General features: G+C 42.5%; 1 protein-coding gene across 7 annotated transcripts; it reads left to right on the top strand.

Annotated features, from left to right (window-relative positions):
• Nucleotides 1–1,286: 1,286 nt before the first annotated feature.
• On the top strand, nucleotides 1,287–12,901 carry LOC124045308 (GPN-loop GTPase QQT2-like). Of its 7 annotated transcripts, XM_046364612.1 has the most exons (10): nucleotides 1,287–1,812; nucleotides 2,606–2,699; nucleotides 3,242–3,347; nucleotides 4,304–4,382; nucleotides 4,493–4,587; nucleotides 4,824–4,869; nucleotides 10,423–10,458; nucleotides 11,186–11,276; nucleotides 11,454–11,545; nucleotides 11,876–12,901. In XM_046364612.1, the coding sequence occupies exons 4-10, from the start codon at nucleotides 4,320–4,322 to the stop codon at nucleotides 11,876–11,878; spliced, it is 426 nt and encodes a 141-aa protein (XP_046220568.1). In that variant the 5' UTR covers nucleotides 1,287–1,812; nucleotides 2,606–2,699; nucleotides 3,242–3,347; nucleotides 4,304–4,319; the 3' UTR covers nucleotides 11,879–12,901. The 7 variants fall into 7 exon arrangements, with proteins under 7 accessions (XP_046220568.1, XP_046220562.1, XP_046220561.1 ...); XM_046364606.1 differs by having other exon boundaries at nucleotides 1,289–1,778; nucleotides 11,454–12,901; XM_046364607.1 differs by lacking the exon at nucleotides 1,287–1,812 and adding an exon at nucleotides 2,139–2,276 and having other exon boundaries at nucleotides 11,454–12,901.
• Nucleotides 12,902–19,518: the final 6,617 nt, after the last annotated feature.

Genomic DNA, 19,518 nt, shown 5'->3' with positions numbered 1-19,518 from the left:
ATAGGTTAAGTAATCCCTCTCACCCCACCCCCCCTAAGTTTTAGATGCACTATTGTTAAGTGACTGTCCCACTGGATGTCATAAGGTGAATGCACCAATTTGTAAGTCGCTCTGGATAAGAGCGTCTGCTAAATGACTTAAATGTAATGTAAATGTAATGAACTCACTCACCGAATCAGCGTATTCGTCAATGTTGTTGTCTGACGCAATACGAAACATATCCCAGTCCACGTGATGGAAGCAGTCTTGGAGTGTGGAATCAGATTGGTCGGACCAGCGTTGAACAGACCTCAGCGCGGGAGCTTCTTGTTTTAGTTTCTGTCTGTAGGCAGGGATCAACAAAATGGAGTCGTGGTCAGCTTTTCCGAAAGGAGAGTGGGGCAGGGCCTTATATGCGTCACGGAAGTTGGAATAGCAATGATCCAAGGTTTTTCCAGCCCTGGTTGCGCAATCGATATGCTGATAAAATTTAGGGAGTCTTTTTTTCAGATTAGCATCATTAAAAAATCCCCAGCTACAATGAATGCAGCCTCCGGATATATGGATTCCAGTTCCAGAAAAGTCATATTCTTATTATACACAGGCCCCATCGTGTTGCAAGACATCCTTTCCTCCTCCCACTACAGCAACTTCTTGACTCTTTCCATTGCCATGTACTTGATGCTCTGCTCTGCCTTGTGCTGTTACTATCTATTGATATTAATCTATCTATTGATAAGATTAAACGTTGACACTGTCTCCAACACATTTAGACCATGATGACATTGTCCCACAGGAGATGTTTAACAAGGTCCCTAGTAACTATCTATAACCTTTCCCTACTCTCATGCGGTGCGGCTTTTCACTCTTCCTCATGGACCTGTGACAGGCAGCCCTCACAGTGATTTCGACTGTCAATGTATCTTTGCTAGATACTGTGTAGAAGAAATGAATAACAATTATTTTTAGCTAGCAAATATAGCTAGCAAGCATAACTTAACCAAGGTAACAAAAATACACACATTCTCAGGTAGATTCTTTCAACGTTATGTAATTTACGAAGTAACTAGCTAGCTATAGTTAATACTTAAATTAGCTAGCTAATATGACTGTAGCTAGCTAACTTTATATCTGTCACTGACTTGGTACTCACCTTTCTATATACATCTTGAACTCCTTTCCATTCTTGCTAGCTGGAATCACAGAGGCTGATTTAACAATTCGATGTACATCATTAAAATTCATTTGAGGCAAGTCCTGAAGACACCTAGTAAAAAACTGTGACAAAACTAGACTGACTTCCATTCTATATTATGCGCCACTGGAAATTGCCATACCAGTAGGAAGTGTGTTTTGAACGTTCGATTATGGAATGTGCATAAGAGCTATTGGAACCATTTCCATGTTTGACCTCTAGGTATTATGGGTATTATGACACCTCTAATATCGGGCTCTATGGCACTGCCAGTGCTCTCACAAAACCCATTGTGGGACAGATACAATGATGCGATGTCTATTTAAGTCAATGCGTTGGACTGACTGGAAAGGAACAATCTTGAAAATCATCCTCTTGCCATTTTGATTTTGTATTACGCTAAAGAAGGAAAAGTAAAACATATCGGCTTGCATCACCTAGCGGTGGAAATAAGAAAGACACGCGGGCCCTTTGCGACAAACTCGACTGCTGGGACGACCTGTCCAGAAGGGGTTTCAGGAGAAAGGAGTGAATGTGACGATGGAACAGGAGACTACTTATGGAAATGCTCCGCAGAAGAAACAATTTTGTCTCATCGTGCTTGGTATGGCGGTGTCTGGGAAAAATATGTTGTGCAGGTAACCTAAATCTAGCTAACGTTGGTTGCGTTAGATTTGGGATCTGTGTATGGTTTAACTCCAACCAATACACAGACTCCCAAAGCTAACCAGTAACTTTACGTTGCATATATGGGTTATGGCAACTCAACCAAACTAAGCATAATTGCATATTTGTTTTGTAGTTAGGCAGTTTGGTAAATAAACTATAAATTAGCAAAGTCACAGCCAATGTTTCTTCTGAGCAACGCATTGTCAGAGCGCAAGGGAGTAGATTTCTATTGGCGGTCTGTCAATCACCCGCAAATGAATGCGCTTTTCAGATCAGAGTCGCGCGTGTGGATTTTTGTTGATATTCTTTGCTAGTTAGCGAGTTATTAGCCCAGTTATAGATAAGTAGAGGTCAAAAATGCGGATTTACTGCTTCCTACAAGAGCACAAAACGCGTAGGCTAAATTTCAAGCTGTCTTTGAAAAGCAAGTCAGGTAAAAAGCTTGTCTTAATTAAAGGGGCAGTGTTGTATTTTGAGACTGCCTTGAATATGCAAATACATTCCATTGGTTTAGTTGGTAGGCCTAAATTATGCTCAAATAGCCACAATAGTATTGGCTACTGTCTAAAACTGTAAGGGTACATTCTCAGTGTTCACTGTAAACACACATGAGAACTTGCACAAAATTCTCACAACTTTCACATTTCCGCTCACAAGACCTTACATTTGCTCAATGCCCCCCAAAATTACATTGGTAACGGCCATCTTGTAGCTAACTTAGCTAGCTATGCTAGCTCTGACTTTGTTAATGTTTCTTCTCAGCGACTCACTGCCCATCTTCACACCACGAAGTCTCTTCCATATATTATCAACCTAGACCCTGCCGTGCACGAAGTCCCTTTCCCTGCCAACATCGGTAAGAAATAATCATGACCACCACCGTGCATATAGGTGCTTTTTAACAACGCGGAATATTAAAATAACTACTCTAGTGTTAGTTGCGCTAAAACAGTATATGGGAAGTCATAAGTTAAATACAATTACACTTCAACTTACTGTGCTGGTGGGCAGGATTGTTGTTCATGACAGGAACATTTTGCCTCAATTTCCCCTGCCATAATGACCAACAGTCCTTCCCACAGGCAGAGTAAGTTGAAATGGAATTGTATTTAACCTCTGGCTTCTCATTGACTGCCCCCCCCCCAATACAATTTTAAGCAATGGTAGTATATGTAAATATACCCGCATTGCTAAAAGCACCTACCCTGCATAATGTGTGGCACTGGCATCATGTCGGTAATGCCAATCATTTATTGAATGTTCAGAAAATTCAGTTTCCTGGATGTTCTGTTCATAGAATTCAATCATTATAATTATGTTGGTCTACCCACTGCCTTATTCTATTATTAGCTACCGTAGCTAATAAGTTACAGAAAACTCCTTCTTGTCCCCTCGTAGATATCTGTGACACAGTGAATTACAAAGAAGTCATGGAGCAATATGGCCTGGGTCCCAAGGATGAATGGTCACGTCATTGAATCTCTTCGCTACAAGATTGGATCAGGTAGGCTAACTCACTTTCTGCTCACAACAGAATAGGATGTGTATTTGTTTGATACTTTGACTGTCCAATAGATGTCACCATTGTTATTACTTGTCCAATGTGGGCTGCATAAATCAAATTCTCCACGTTTTGCAGCCTCAGGTCATGAAATTCATTGGGAAGATAAAACAATACAATAACGAGAAATTATATATATTTTTCTCTGAAAGTTAGCTGATGACCTGGTAACCATAGCAGAAGAATAGTACTTAGTACAGCATTGCACTGTTCTGGTGTTTCCCTACTAGGGCTGGGTGATATGGCCTAAAAATCATCCCTAGCTTTGTTGTACAATCAAAGGTAAAATACACTGAATTTAAACCAGTCAGCAATAATCTAATGAATTTAGGGCTTGTGAAATTATACCAAAGCTTTCCACAACCATAAGACCCACTAATAATTTAAATATTTTATCAAAATACTTGATCCTGTTTTTTGCAATAATCATTGATCTGGTTTGTTGTCAATGAAAATGCCCTTTTTGTTCAATTTAACCAGAACCATGTATAATGCACCTTAACTTCTTGTAGCAGGCATTATATAAAATTAACACAAGTCTCATATACAATCTCACAATCCCATGTGCTAGTGAGTAGCCAGCTAATATTAATACTTCAAGTGTAGCAAACTTGGCTCTATTTCCTAGCTAACGAGGCAGAACAGTTTAGTTATTATGAACACACCCTTCTGTCCGTTTCCAACTGTTTGATCTGCTTTACTTTTTAGATTTGTGTGTATTGTTAGAAACACAAGCATTTCGCTACACCCGCACTAACATCAGCTAAATATGTGTATGTGACCAATACAATTATTTGATTTGGATAGTGCAAAAACATACATTTTAATAAATGAAATTAATTTGAGAAATCGCCCAGCCCCAGTACCTACCTGTCCAAACCATTGACGTTTGTCCCCAGATATGTGTTGATTGACATGCCTGAACAAATAGAGGTGTTTACCTGGTCAGAGTCCGGAACTGTCATCCCTGAAACTCTGGTGTGTAGTAGTAATGTGTATTGTTAAAAATATTTAATTATATGACTAGGTTCTACATAAGTGTTATCAGTGTTGTGATATGTTTGGTGTCTGTGTTAACGTGTTCTCAGGCCTCTTCCTTCCCTTGTGTGCTGGTGTATGTGATGGATAAGTCTCGTAGCGTCAACCCCGTCAACTTCATGTCTAACATGCTCTACACCTGCAGGTATGACACACTAGGGGCCATTTTAGATTTTTGGTACTGCAGAACTGTAGGGACATTACCTATGCATTATCGACACAGGTTTTTCAATAGCTACCACAGCAGTCTGTGGTTATATCATAAATGTGAACACTAGGGTTTCAATTCAATCAAATCTCAAAGTTTTGTGGAATTTTAAGGTCCTGTGCAGGGTGTTGATTTGCTTATTCACTCTGACTCTTGTTTTTTTTTTACTGCAGAATTCTGTACAAGACGAAGCTGCCCTTCATTGTCGTCATGAACAAGGTATGGATTGGCTGGAACACTTTCAACAATCACACTTTCATCTGTAGGTCTGCACTGAGGGCACTCTGAAGTGTTTAATTAAGTGATCAAAGGAAATGCATGTTTTCCAGTTCACATAAAAATGTATTGGTCGCATACACATATTTAGCAGATGTTATTGCGGGTGTAGCGAAATGCTTGTGTTCTGTGCTCCAACACTGCAGTAATATCTAACAATACACAAATATAAAAGAATGGAATTGAGAAAGTTTTTTAACATTATTCACGTGACCAGTGTTCCATGTCTATGTACATAGAGCAGCAGCCTCTAAGGTCCATGGTTTAGTAACTGGGTGGTCGCCGGCTAGTGACTAAGTTCAGGGCAGGGTATTGGGTGGAGGCTGGCTAGTGATGGCTATTTAATAGTTTGACCTTGAGATAAAGCTGGGACAGAGAGACTGAAAAACAGCTTCAAATGCACAGGCTGTTGCTCGGGTGTCTGAGTCCTTGATGATCTTCTTGGCCTTCATGTGACACCAAGTGCTATAGATGTCCTGGAGAGTAGGCGGTTGCGGGTGGTGCAGTTGCCGTACCAGGCGGTGATACAGCCGACAGGATGCGCTCAATGGTGCATCTGTAAAAGTTTGAGGGTCTTATGGGCCAAGCTGAATTTCTTCATCCTCCTGAGGTTAGAGGCACTGTTGTGCCTTCTTCACCACACTGTCTTTGTGGGTAGACCATTTCAGATTGTCAGTGATGTATATGCCAAGGAACTTGAAGCTGTTCACCTTCTCCACTGCGGCCCTGTCAATGTGGATGGGGGTGTACTCCCACTGCGGTCTCCTGAAGTCTACGATAACTTCTTTAGTTTTGTTGAGGGAAGAGGTTATTTTTCTGTCACCACTCTGCCACGGGCCTCACCTCCTTCCTGTAGGCTGTCTTGTTGTTGGTGATCAAGCCTACCACTGTTGTAACATCTGCAAACTTGATGATTGAGTTGATGATTGAGGCATGCATAGCCACGCAGTCATGGGTGAACAGGGAGCACAGGAGGGGGCTGATGGATGCACCCTTTTGGGGTCCTTATGTTGAGTATCAGCGAAGTGGAGGTGTTGTTTCCTGCCTTCGCCACCTGGGGGAGGGTCGTCAGGAAGTCCAGGTCCCAGTTGCACAAGTCGGGGTTCAGACCCCGGGCCCTGAGCTTAATGAGGAGCTTGGATGGTACTATGGTGACAAAGGCTCAGCTGTAGTCAATGAACAGCATTCTTACCAGATGGTTAGGGCAGTCTGTGGTGCGATTGCATCATCCGTGGATGTATTGGGGCGGTATCAAAATTGTAGTGAGTCTAGGGTGTCTGGCAAGCTGGAGGAGATATGATCCTTCACTAGCCTCTCAAAGCAATAGTAATTTAGATGTTACTTTTGCTTTCTTGGGTACAGGAACAATGGTGGACATCTTTACGCAGGTGGGGACAGCAGACTGGGATAGGGCGAGATTGAATATGTCCATAAACGCGGGATGCCGTCTTGGCTGGCAGCCTTGCGAGGGTTAACACGCTTACATGTCTTACTCATGTTCACCACGAAGAACGAGAGCTCACAGTCCTCGGGAGCGACCCACGTCTGTGGCACTGTTATCCTCAAAGCGGGCGATGAAGGTGTTTTACTTGTCTGAGAGTACGGCGTCGGTGTCTGCGACGTGGCTGGTTCCCTTTGTAATCTGGGATTGTCTGGCGTCCCTGCCAATTACAGTGGTTCTTCCTGTAAAAGTTGTGTCATACTGCAGCACACCTTGTGGGCTGCCACAGAATTCTAATTGTCAGCCATTGTTACCATATGCTAGTTCGTGCTAGTTTGACCACCAGAGTGCATCTTTGAGAACCATTTGATAGCCTTCAATATTGGATATACTAGAGAATTGTACTTACAACCTCATGCTAATCACATTAGCCTACATTAGCTCAACTGTCCAACGGGGGACCCACCGATCCTGTAGAGGTTTTAACAAAATTACCTTTCCAATTCCTTTTAGAGTTTGGGATTTTCAGATGTGCGCTTTTCGTGTCATTTTTCATAAAATCCAGATTTAAGTGTAACTTTTGACTGATGCCTTTAGTGAGAGGTTTATAATGCTTTAATATTTAATCATTTCTGCCGTCCAAATTCAAATATAAGGGGCATTTTTTGCACCATTATTAGTTAGTTTGAACTTGCAGACAGGCACTAAGAACAGTGGAAGCGTTTCCCTAGTCAGCACCATTATTAGTGTTGCTCTGTGCTACCCAGTGGGGTGGATGATGCAATCCCCCTTCCTTCCGCATGGGCTAAGCCACTCTTCTGTGCCCTACTCTGTGGACTCGTGCGCCCACCACAAGCTCAGTGGATAAAGCTGGAAAACTGCAAGGCAATCCCATTGTGCGCCACTCAAGAGCCATGATCAATATGACCAATATATTGTCCTGCTAATAGCCAATTCTAGAAACGTTGATTGCAGATTTCACAGCCTGCTACGCTTGTGAAAAACAGGGTTAATAATAAATCTGTGAGAATATCTAAGGGACTTTTATATAATTCTAAATGAATTAATAATAATAATTGCTTTGTTTAAAAAGTAACTATTTTGGAGATTTATTTAGTTTTCAAAGTATCTAAAGTGAGCGAGGAAAAATGACTGCGCCATCAACTTGATTATTTAGCAGACCTCACATGCTTATATTCAGTCTACACATTTTAAGAATATCATGGAATATAATTGAACATTTTAGTTTCTCTTAGAATAAAAACCTTAGTGTAACAACCGTTTTAGTTAGTAATACAAAAATACTTTTATTTTATAAAAGTATTGAAAAAATGTGTTTTTACTACTATTAGCCCGGAGAAACGCTATGAATAACACATTCATAGATGGAAGAAAAAAAAGAGAGTCAAAAAATAAATCACAAGAAACAAGGTTTTGAAATGTTTGTCCTTGTGGGGGTCGTAGAGCAGAACGGCGACGACCATCATGTTCGTGAGTCTCCATTCCATAGAGCTGTTGTAATAGTTCAGACACAACAGACGTTTTTGTGAGAAGACTGTTTTTAGGATGTCTCGTGGTCTGACAAACACCGCTCTAGCTCTGCCACATTTTACCACAGATGTGGTAGTGCAACATTGGTGAATCCGGTGGATTGAGACACTGTATCTAGGTTAAACTGCCGGATTTTGATGGGGATTTCTTTATTATGTTACTTAGATTGATGCACCGGTGCGTTAATCGACTCTAGGGGGTTAAATGCGGTGGTTCACGCTTTCAGTTTTGCGCAAATGCTGCCATCTACCCATGGTTTTTGGTTTGGATAGGTTTTAATTGTCACAGTGGGAACAACATCCACTATACACTTCCTGATGAATTCAGAGGTGACCTGGAACATATCCCAGTCCTTTTGTTTTGATCAATCTTAACTTCTTGGCGCACCCATCCCGTTAACGGGCTCATTTTCGTCAACATCCACTCAATTGCAGAGCGCCAAATTCAAATTAAATTACATTTACATTACATTTACAAAAGTGCAATATAGCAAAACACAGCGTAGCTTGTTGTTAATCCACCTGGCGTGTCAGATTTCAAAAAAGCTTTACAGCAAAAGCTATCCAAGCGTTTATTGTTAGGACATCTCTCTCAGCACACAAAACATTACAAACAGCTAGCAGCAAAGTAGATTGGTCAGAAAAGCAATTAAATTAATCGCTTACCTTTGATTTTCGGATGTTTGCACTCACGAGACTCCCAGTTACACAAATGTTCCTTTTGTTCGATAAAGATTATTTTTATATCCAAAAACCTCCATTTGGTTGGCGCGTTTTGTTCAGAAATCCACAGGCTCGTGCAGGTCGTGACGGGCAGATGAAAATTCCAAATAGTATACGTAAAGTTCGTAGAAACATGTGAAACGTTATTTATTATCAATCCTCAGGTTGTTTTTACAATAAATAATCGATAATATTTCAACCGGCCCGTAGCTTTTTCAATAGGAGAGCGAGAGGAAATGTCTGCTCCAAGCTGTTGTGCATGCAAAACTCTGCTGGCACCCAGCCATCCACTGACATGATGTGATCGTTCTCGCTCATTTTTCAGAATAAAAGCCTGAAACTGTCTAAAGACTGTGGAAGTCATAGAGAAAGGAATCTGGTTGATATCCCTTTAAATGGAGGGGAGGCATGCAATGGAACAGGGAGATTTGTTTCTCTTAGGCACTTCCTGGTTGGATTTTCCTCAGGTTTTCGCCTGCAGTATCTGTTCTGTTATACTCACAGACAATATTTTGACAGTTTTGGAAACTTTAGAGTGTTTTCTAATTATATGCATGTTCTATATTCTGGGCCTGAGAAATAGGCAGTTTCATTTGGGTACGCTTTTCATCTAAACATCAAAATACTGCCCCCTACACTCAACAGGTTTAAGGCATGGATTCCAATTGGTCAGACCAGTGCGGAATAGACCTTAGCACAGGTACTTCCCCCAACCCCTCTTTTATGCTACTGCTACTCTCTGTTCATCCTAAATGCATAGTTACTTTAACCATATCTACATGTACATACTACCTCAATCAATCCGACTAACCGGTGTCTGTATGTAGCCTCGCTACAAGGGCGGCGGAAGGCATCATTAAGGGAGAGTAACAATGGTCGGGAGTTTTTGAAGCACGAGTACTACAGGCCAATGTGTTGATAGAACTTTGGTAGTGCTTTCCTCAGATTTGCTTTGTTAAAGTCATCAGCTGCATTTAGTGTAGTTGCTTGAGCCGTCATGGTATCTGCTTGAGGGGGAATATGCACGGCTATGACGATGACCGAAGATAATTCTCTCTGGATTATTATTTAATAATACAGTAAATCTCTAAATGTGTTGGACTGAACACAGTGTTGTATGATTCCAGCCCAGACCGCAAATGCGGAAGTGCGATTTTGGTGGATGCGGTGGATTGAGAAGCATCCAATATAAAATAAAATAAAATAAATTATTTAACCTTTAACTAGGCAAGTCAGTTAAGAACAAATTATTATTTACAATGACGGCCTACCCCGGCCAAACAGAGACGACGCTGGGCCAATTGTGCGCAGCCCTATGGGACTCCCAATCACGGCCGGATGTGATGCAGCCTGGATTCGAACCAGGTGACGCCTCTTGTACTGAGATGCAGTGTAGACCTTTGCGCCACTCGGGAGCACTTAAATTAATGGATTTGTAGTGGGATTTTTTTAATGCTAATTAGATTTCCATGGGGGGCAGACATAACCCGAATGAGTCGATGTCCCGCCCCCATAAAAATATACCTGTTTAAGATGGAGATATCTGGTTTCAATCCACCACATCCTCTTAATCTGCAGTGAAAGGTGGCTGAGCTACAGCGGTGTTTGTCAGACCATGAGACTCTCATGTGTTCTCCGTTTCACCCTACGACCCCTACGACCCCCACGTCTGAAGTCGGTTCCGCCGATCTGCCAACTTCTGTCTGTAGCATTCGAATAGTTTGGGCTAACTAACATTACCCCGCTGTGGAAAGGTGAGACTCTCATGTTGTTTTTCTCTAGGACACCCACAGGCCTCACAAGACCCGTCTGACCCCGGTACCAGTTGAAAAAAATGAATAAGTACAGTACCAGTCAAAAGTTTGGACACACCTACTCATTTCAGGGTTTTTCTTTATTTTTACTATTTTCTACATTGTAAAATAATAGTGAAGACATCCAAACTATGAAGTTACACATGGAATCAAATAGGGTCCAAGAAAGTGTTAAACAAATGAAAATATATTTTAGATTCTTCAAAGCAGCCACCCTTTGCCTTTGATAGCTTTTCACACTCTTGGCATTCTCTAGGAAAAATAAAGAAAAACCCTGGAATGAGTAGGTGTGTACTGTATAATAGAGACTGTTCAGTGCCAAAAGTTAAATGGATTTTATATATATTTTTTAATGCATAACTATTGTTTCCTGATTTTGCCTGATCTTCCCGATCTTTGCTCTCGATCCCAGATATAAGACAGACACTTCCTTTTGATTTTTTTTTTTGGGGGGGACTATCTGTTCAATGTACAAAATCTGTTATTCAGTGCATTTGTATGGCTAATAGCAGTAACGCCAAATCAAAATGGTAATAAAATCTTTTTTTGTTTTAAATCAAAGAGCAAAATGATCCTTGATATGACCTTCAAACAATTCCATATTGCTTAGTAGAACCCCCTCTCCCCAGGCCTCAACGGGGCTTTTACTTCAGTACACAATGCTATGAACAACTGTATGTACTGTGTGTGTGCTCGAGATCTCTATCTGATGGTCCGGGTATGCCCTCCAGACAGATGCTAAGAGCAGGAAGCTACAGGAGCAGATTGAGCATTTACAGAAAGACATGGGGGCTGTTGCCATGGAGATGACCCCACAAACAGGTGAGGCAGAATGTGTCCATGTTTGTGCCTGTGAGAGAGTGACCCCCATGCATTGTGTGCTTGATCGTATGTGTATGTGAGTATTAGACCTCGTACTGCGTATTATATACTAGAATTGTGTTCACGAGTCCGGTGTTAGTGAAAGAAATAATGAAATTGTCACTTCATATCCTTCAGAGGAAGCTGATGTGTTGGCCACAGTGACCTCTTCAACTGTGGGAACCCGTATGAGGGGGAGGACAGCTACATGGATGACATCGATCACGGCAGTGAGTGGAGAGTTTTATAAGATCAAGTCACCTTGCATTCCTAACAAGTCAATCATTAATAAGTCTTATGTAGGAATAATATATAATAATAATATATGCCATTTAGCAGATGCTTTTATCCAAAGCGACTTACAGTCATGTGTGCATACATTCTACGTATGGGTGGTCCCGGGGTTCGAACCCATTACCCTGGCATTACAAGCGCCATGCTCTACCAACTGAGCTACAGAAGGACCACAGGAAGCAAAGATTTGTTCCAAAAATATTATTAAACACAAAAATACAGGGAATATAAGTTCCCCTGTTAAAGTTACCCATCTCCCCTTCCAGTGAGTGAGGAGAGCAAGTAGGGCACGGCCTTTGGGAACTTCCTGAAAGAGAGAAGGGAATGGGTGCAGGTACGAAACAGGAAGTCTCAGTGACTACCACAGGACCCTGAACTTTCATACTTCACCTGTAAGAACCCCCCCCCCCTTAATCAAATGGGAAGGGCTGTATGTCATTAGTCCAATGTGGTTCCCTCTTCTTCATCTGCACTGGTCCACTGTAACCACTCAGGACAAAGTGAGCACCTTGTTTCTTGTCAGAATCTTGAGCCTCATTTTGTTAAAGGTGGGGTAATGACCGATGGAATAATGTGCTTGTATCCTTTTTTTATTTTACAGATGTAGGATCTTAATTTGATGACCCTGTTGCAGGAGAATTTAACTTGTAGTGTGTTTGTTTAAAAAGCTTTATAAAGTTTGTAATTTCCATTTTGAAATTGCAGACTTGAATTTTCCCTTTTCAAAAAATGTATCAAACAATACAAAAACATACATTTAACTATAATTCACATTTCCTGTTGCCTGCTGTAGGAAACTGCCTCAAATAAATATCCTCATCTATAAATTGTTTTGTTGTATTTTTAGTGTAAGTTAATTATATTGATGAGTTCTGACTTCTAAACTTGAAATATTGTTAATCACCAGGTATTCTATGGAAATGAGGAGTGCCACAATCTGGTTTCTACACCATAAGTTAATGGTTATCTGTAGGAGGAATGTATATGGTGGGGTCAATTAAGGTTGGTTAAGGGCCACTGGCTTGGACTGTACAGAGTAAAGGAAAGGCGATTACATGGTTGCAGTCACTTATAGAGGTGAAGAGCTGTGGATTCGTGATGAATGGGGGCAGAGGTCAGGTCACATTAAGGGAGAAGGAACAGTTTATTAACCGCCTCGCTTAACTTCCTGCCTAGCAATAAAGATGTAATGTTTATAGTGAAGGAGGAGACTTCATCCAAATTGGGGTATATATACTTGTGGTAGTGGAAACAAACATGTCTTTGCCTGTTTCAGCTGTCTGACCCATTGGGGGAATAAACTTGGTTTGAGCTTTACTAATCATCTGAGTTTTTGCTCTTTATTTAGAACCTAACACTATGAAGCTTTTTCTTCAGTGGAAGAACACACATCTGTTAGCCATTCCTACCTGCTGAATGCTCATCAGCAGTCATGTAGAGTCCTGAAAGTACACTACCAGTCAAGTTTTAGAACACCTACTCATTCAAGGGTTTGTCTTTATTTTTCACTATTATTCTACAATGTAGAATAATAGTGAAGTCATCACAACTATGAAATAACACATGGAATCATGTAGTAACCAAAAAAGTGTTTGACAAATCAAAATATATTTGAGATTCTTCAAATATCCACCCTTTGCCTTGACGACAGCTTTGCACACTCTTGCCATTCTCTCAACCAGCTCCATGAGGTAGTCACCTGGAATTCATTTCAATTAACAGATGTGCCTCCTTAAAAGTTCATTTGTGGAATTTATTTCCTCAATGCATTTGAGCCAATCAGTTGTGTTGTGACAAGGTAGTGGGGTATATAGAAGCTAGCCCTATTTGATAAAACACCAAGTCCATATTATGGCAAGAACAGCTCAAATAAGCAAAGAGAAACGACAGTCCATCATTACTTTAAGACAAGGTCAGTCAATACAGAATATTTCAAGAACTTTGAAAGTTTCTTCAGGTGTAGTCACAAAAACCATCAAGTGCTATGATGACACTGGCTCTCACGAGGACCGCCACATGAATGGAAGACAGAGTTACCTCTGCTGCAACGGATAATGTCATAAGAGTTACCAGCCTCAGAAATTGCAGCCCAAATAAATGCTTCAGAGTTCAAGTAACAGACAGATCTCAACATCAACTGTTCAGGGGAGACTGCATTTGGTGTGGAGTTTATTGGAGATTTTTGGTTCCAACTGCCATGTCTTTGTGAGACGCAGTGTGAGTGAATGGATGATCTCCTCTTGTATTTCCCACTGTAAAACATGGAAGAGGAGATGTTGGGGTGATTTGCTGCTGACACTGATTTATTTAGAATTCAATGCACACTTAAGCAGCATGGCTACCACAGCATTCTACAGCGATACACCATCCCACCTGATTTGCGATTAGTGGGACTATCATTTGTTTTTCAACAGGGCAATGACCCAACACAACTCCAGCCTGTGTCAGGGCTATTTTACCAAGAAGGAGAGTGATGGAGAGCTGCATCAGATGACCTGGCCTCCACAATCAAATCAAATCAAATGTATTTATTTAGCCCTTCGTACATCAGCTGATATCTCAAAGTGCTGTACAGAAACCCAGCCTAAAACCCCAAACAGCAAGCAATGCAGGTGTAGAAGCACGGTGGCTAGGAAAAACTTCCTAGAAAGGCCAAAACCCAGGAAGAAACCTAGAGAGGAACCAGGCTATGTGGGGTGGCCAGTCCTCTTCTGGCTGTGCCGGGTGGAGATTATAACAGAACATGGCCAAGATGTTCAAATGTTCATAGATGACAAGCAGGGTCAGAACAGTTGAAACTGGAGCAGCAGCATGGCCAGGTGGACTGGGGACAGCAAGGAGTCATCATGTCAGGTAGTCCTGGGGCATGGTCCTAGGGCTCAGATCCTCCGAGAGAGAGAAATAAAGGAGAGAATTAGAGAATGCACACTTAGATTCACACAGGACACCGAATAGGACAGGAGAAGTACTCCAGATATAACAAACTGACCCTAGCCCCCCGACACAAACTACTGCAGCCTAAATACTGGAGGCTGAGACAGGAGGGGACAGGAGACACTGTGGCAATCCCCCAACAAGGAAATGTAGATGTTTTGGGATGAGTCAGACTGCAGAGTGAAGGAAAAGCAGCTAGCTAGGGCTCAGCAGATGTGGGAACTCCCTCTAGACTTTTGGAAAAGCATTCCAGGTGAAGCTGGTTGAGAGAATGCCATGAGTGTTTTGATCATAAGTGTATATACACTGCTAAAAAAAATAAAGGGAACACTTAAACAACACAATGTAACTCCAAGTCAATCACACTTCTGTGAAATCAAACTGTCCACTTAGGAAGCAACACTGATTGACAATACATGTCACATGCTGTTGTGCAAATGGAATAGACAACAGTTGGAAATTATAGGCAATTAGCAAGACACCTCCAATAAAGGAGTGGATCTGCAGGTGGGGACCACAGACCACTTCTCAGTTCCTATGCTTCCTGGCTGATGTTTTGGTCACTTTTGAATGCTGGCGGTGCTTTCACTCTAGTGGTAGCATGAGCAGGAGTCTACAACCCACACAAGTGGCTCAGGTAGTGCAGCTTATCCAGGATGGCACATCAATGCGAGCTGTGGCAAGAAGGTTTGCTGTGTCTGTCAGCGTAGTGTCCAGAGCATGGAGGCGCTACCAGGAGACAGGCCAGTACATCAGGAGACGTGGAGGAGGCCGTAGCAGGGCAACAACCCAGCAGCAGGACCGCTACCTCCGCCTTTGTGCAAGGAGGAGCAGGAGGAGCACTGCCAGAGCCCTGCAAAATGACCTCCAGCAGGCCACAAATGTGCATGTGTCTGCGCAAACGGTCAGAAACAGACTCTATGAGGGTGGTATGAGGGCCCGATGTCCACAGGTGGGGGTTGTGCTTTACAGCCCAACACCGTGCAGTTCGTTTGGCATTTGCCAGAGAACACCAAGATTGGCAAATTCGCCACTGGCGCCCTGTGCTCTTCACAGATGAAAGCAGGTTCACACTGAGCACGTGACAGACGTGGCAGTCTGGAGACGCCGTGGAGAATGTTCTGCTGCCTGCAACATCCTCCAGCATGACTGGTTTGGCGGTGGGTCAGTCATGGTGTGTGGTGGCATTTCTTTGGGGGGCCGCACAGCACTCCATGTGCTCGCCAGAGGTAGCGTGACTGCCATTAGGAACCGAGATGAGATCCTCAGACCCCTTGTGAGACCATATGCTGGTGCGGTTGGCCCTGGGTTCCACCTAATGCAAGACAATGCTAGACCTCATGAGGCTGGAGTGTGTCAGCAGCTCCTGCAAGAGGAAGGCATTGATGCTATGGACTGGCCCGCCCATTCCCCAGACCTGAATCCAATTGAGCACATCTGGGACATCATGTCTCGCTCCATCCACCAACGCCACGGTGCACCACAGACTGTCCAGGAGTTGGCGGATGCTTTTGTCCAGGTCTGGGAGGAGATCCCTCAGGAGACCATCCGCCACCACATCAGCAGCATGCCCAGGCGTTGTAGGGAGGTCATACAGGCACGTGGAGGCCACACACACTACTGAGCCTCATGTTGACTTGTTTTAAGGACATTACATCAAAGTTGGATCAGCCTGTAGTGTGGTTTTCCACTTTTTAATTTTGAGTGTGACTCCAAATCCAGACCTCCATGGGTTGATAAATTGATTTCCATTGATCATTTTTGTGTGATTTTGTTGTCAGCACATTCAACTATGTAAAGAAAAAAGTATTTAATAAGAATATTTCATTCATTCAAATCTAGGATGTGTTATTTTAGTGTTCCCTTCATTTTTTTGAGCAGTGTAGTTTTGACGCCTTCTCTCCTGGCTTAAGAATCAAACGGTCTCTCCCACATTCACAAATACAGCAGAATGGTATTCTGTGAAGACTGAGAATACAGCCTTTTGCCTTTCTGCAGGCAAATGACATCATTAGCCTACAGAAGAACCGCTTATGACTTTTAGCACATTTGTTAGTGCCTTAGGTTAGTCGGCTGGGCCTAATCACACCCTGACTCTCCATTCGGCCCTAACTCTTCAATGTTTCCAGAACTGTACCATAGATGTAGTTTTCATCTGCTCTGACAACTCTGCTTTTTGCACAACAATAATTGATATAGCCTTAAGAGAGATGGGTGGATTATATCACAGGTTGGTCTTTACTCTTAATGGTCAAAGTTTCCCTTAGTTTGTTCAAGATTAAAGGGTTTTACCACAGATTCACACACACACGATCCCCGACTCTCAGAAGAGATGAGATAAAAGTGTTGTGGCAATACAAACAATTTCAGCAACCAGACGCCTCCTGTGTTGCTGTGTTCTTCCAGCGATGGTGACTCACTTCCGCATTGGCATTTACAGGACCCTTCACACTCAGCCCTCTCCCTGACACCCTCCACTCACCTCACTGCTCGTGGACTACAAATTCCGCTAGACACAGAACAAAAACAGGATATGGAGAGTGGCAGAGGAATTCACAGCTCAGCAGGAAAATGTCAAAACGCCTACTCGTGATCACGTCTTCAAGGAAAAAGCGAACGCTGTATGATGAGGATGGTGTAACCACAATCTACAGAAATCTAGTTTGCGCGACAAGTTAACACAACTGAACTCTTTGGGGACTAGAAAATGCGGTCAAATGTCATATAAGCTTTTGTCTGTGCACAACATAGCAGACTTACCTTTTTCATGCAATAACATTAACTTTGTGCTTCCTATTTCATGCATTAACCTGCCTTCACGTTTAATTTCTCACCTCGTAACAAAGACCTAAGCTTTGTTTTCAGTGAAGAGGATATATCTGTGGTGTCCAATGACGACATGCATTCTGCAAAATGATATCATTATTTTGTCCCGCGGGCATATTAGAAATATGAAATAAGGTTTACGTCATAGAATTGATTTCATCTGATTTATCGTTCAGGTAACTTTGGTCCAGCAGTCTCACTTAGCCAGATGACTCATGCCGCCATTACAATATTGAGTCTTACCTTATGACATAATCCTCTGGGTTTGGAGTGTGAGGGGGTTAAGTGGATTCAGGAAGTGTGTTGACCTGGCCCTCTGGAATACAGCTTATCATCCTTTCGTACTGTATCTGATGGAGATGAAAGGAATAATATGCATTGCTGTGGCATACATGTTACACATTACTTCTGTTCTGTCCTCTTCTTCTATTTCCTGCCCTAGGCTCTTTCAGATAATAATTTGATTGATTGAAACCCTGAATTCTAATGAGAGAGAGAGAGAGAGAGAGAGAGAGAGAGAGAGATGACAGTCTAATGACAGTCTAATTTGGTATGGGTGAGTGGTCAACAACACGGGACTGAAGCAGTGAGTTCATCATCCCACTACACAGAGGCTCGCTGCAGACTGACAAGCCCCCCACACCAACTCCCTAAACAGCACTTATAGATTTACTGCAGACCTCCCCACCCCTTCACACAAACAAGAGACTGTCCCACCATACCAAGCTAAATGAATATCTTTATCGTAAACCTGTCACCTTTGTGTCACCCCCATACAAACACGTTGTGGCACTGAAAATCTCTGTCCCCCTTCTCCCCTCACAACCCTTATATAGATTTACTGTTAAACCATGTGGGTCTCCACTACACCCCATGATAACATGACTGTTGTTGCATCATCTGATGTCTGGTATTTATGAATATTACGTTTAAGTGAAATAATGCTTATCTTTCCTTGTGACATTGTCCTCATTGTTTGCTGCGTCATTATGTGATCTATGTGGATGAGGGGTCAGATACATGCACTGCATCTGCAAAGACAAGAAGAAGCATCTGTGATTGGCTGGAAATGACATAATTGGAGTGTTACTGGTGATGATTTCCTTGCAACACATCATCATCTACCCTAGCCTCCTCCCCTCTTCCCATCCCCCTTCTAGGAATGTTTATGTCATTGTTTTACACTGAATAAATGTGGATGGGTTTGCTCTGTCACTTCTGCAGACAATGGAGATGTGTAATACAAACAATATCATCCATCCATTCTCGCCATCAATCTCTTTCTCTTTCCTGCCTCCAATTCTGTGGCTCTGTTCTTCCGCACATGACCGCTCCCACTCTTTCTTTCTTTCTTTCTTTCTTTCTTTCTTTCTTTCTTTCTTTCTTTCTTTCTTTCTTTCCTTCCTCTTCTTTCTCTCCACATCCTTTGAAATGCACTGTATCTATCTCCTCTGCTCATAACCCACACAGGCGCATTCTCTCATCAGCATCCACTCTCATCCCCTCCTCTCTCGCTGTCTCTCACATTCTCCCCTCTGCACACGACTCTCCTGCTGGCATGAAGCTGCATGACATCATCTGGGCTGGTGCTAGCAGGATAGCAGATGAGGACACCGTGTGTGTCGGCACCCTCCCTTCTTTGCACCCCCAACACTCTGTGTCTAATTACCATGCACCTTGAGATGATAAAACCACCTCTCTCTACTGCGTGCTGTGTTAATGGGTTTGTTTCATTTGCCTCCTGAATCACTGCACTCTGCGGTTCCTGCCGTCCACCCCTGCCTTACAACACTCATGTATTATGACATCATTCGAATGCAGCCGACTTCTCGCCTTGAGGGCACAATCATCAATATTAATGTTGCCTGCTATTGATGCTTGTTAGTCTTCACACAGAAATGTCGGTTTTAATGTTTAGATAATTAAATTGGTGGATGGCTCAGGTTACTTTCATCCTATTGTATCAAATTCTCCCTCTTATCTCTCATATCCTGCCTTTATTTGTTTTCTCTCCAGCTAGTCTCTCCTTGTGTATGCTGTGAACCCTGAGTGATGACATGGTCATGCTGGGAGTCTGTGTTCCTGACGTAACTGGGATGCTCTTAGAGCACTTAGTGTTCTGTTCCTAGGATTGCAATATTCCAAGAAC

Source organism: Oncorhynchus gorbuscha, linkage group LG10 (genome assembly GCF_021184085.1).
Source record: "Oncorhynchus gorbuscha isolate QuinsamMale2020 ecotype Even-year linkage group LG10, OgorEven_v1.0, whole genome shotgun sequence".
In the NCBI taxonomy this organism is placed as follows: Eukaryota; Metazoa; Chordata; class Actinopteri; order Salmoniformes; family Salmonidae; genus Oncorhynchus; species Oncorhynchus gorbuscha.
Note: the sequence above shows the minus strand (reverse complement) of the source record. Positions and strands in the feature narration are given on the sequence as shown.

What these genes read in the sequence shown, in the direction of transcription:
- LOC124045308 (XM_046364606.1), top strand. Translation starts at nt 4,320, where the DNA reads ATGCCTGAACAAATAGAGGTGTTTACCTGGTCAGAGTCCGGAACTGTC. An exon ending in CTGTCATCCCTGAAACTCTG is followed by an intron (nt 4,383 to 4,492) that starts GTGTGTAGTAGT and finishes ACGTGTTCTCAG; the next exon opens with GCCTCTTCCTTCCCTTGTGT. An exon ending in TCATTGTCGTCATGAACAAG is followed by an intron (nt 4,870 to 10,422) that starts GTATGGATTGGC and finishes GTTTTTCTCTAG; the next exon opens with GACACCCACAGGCCTCACAA.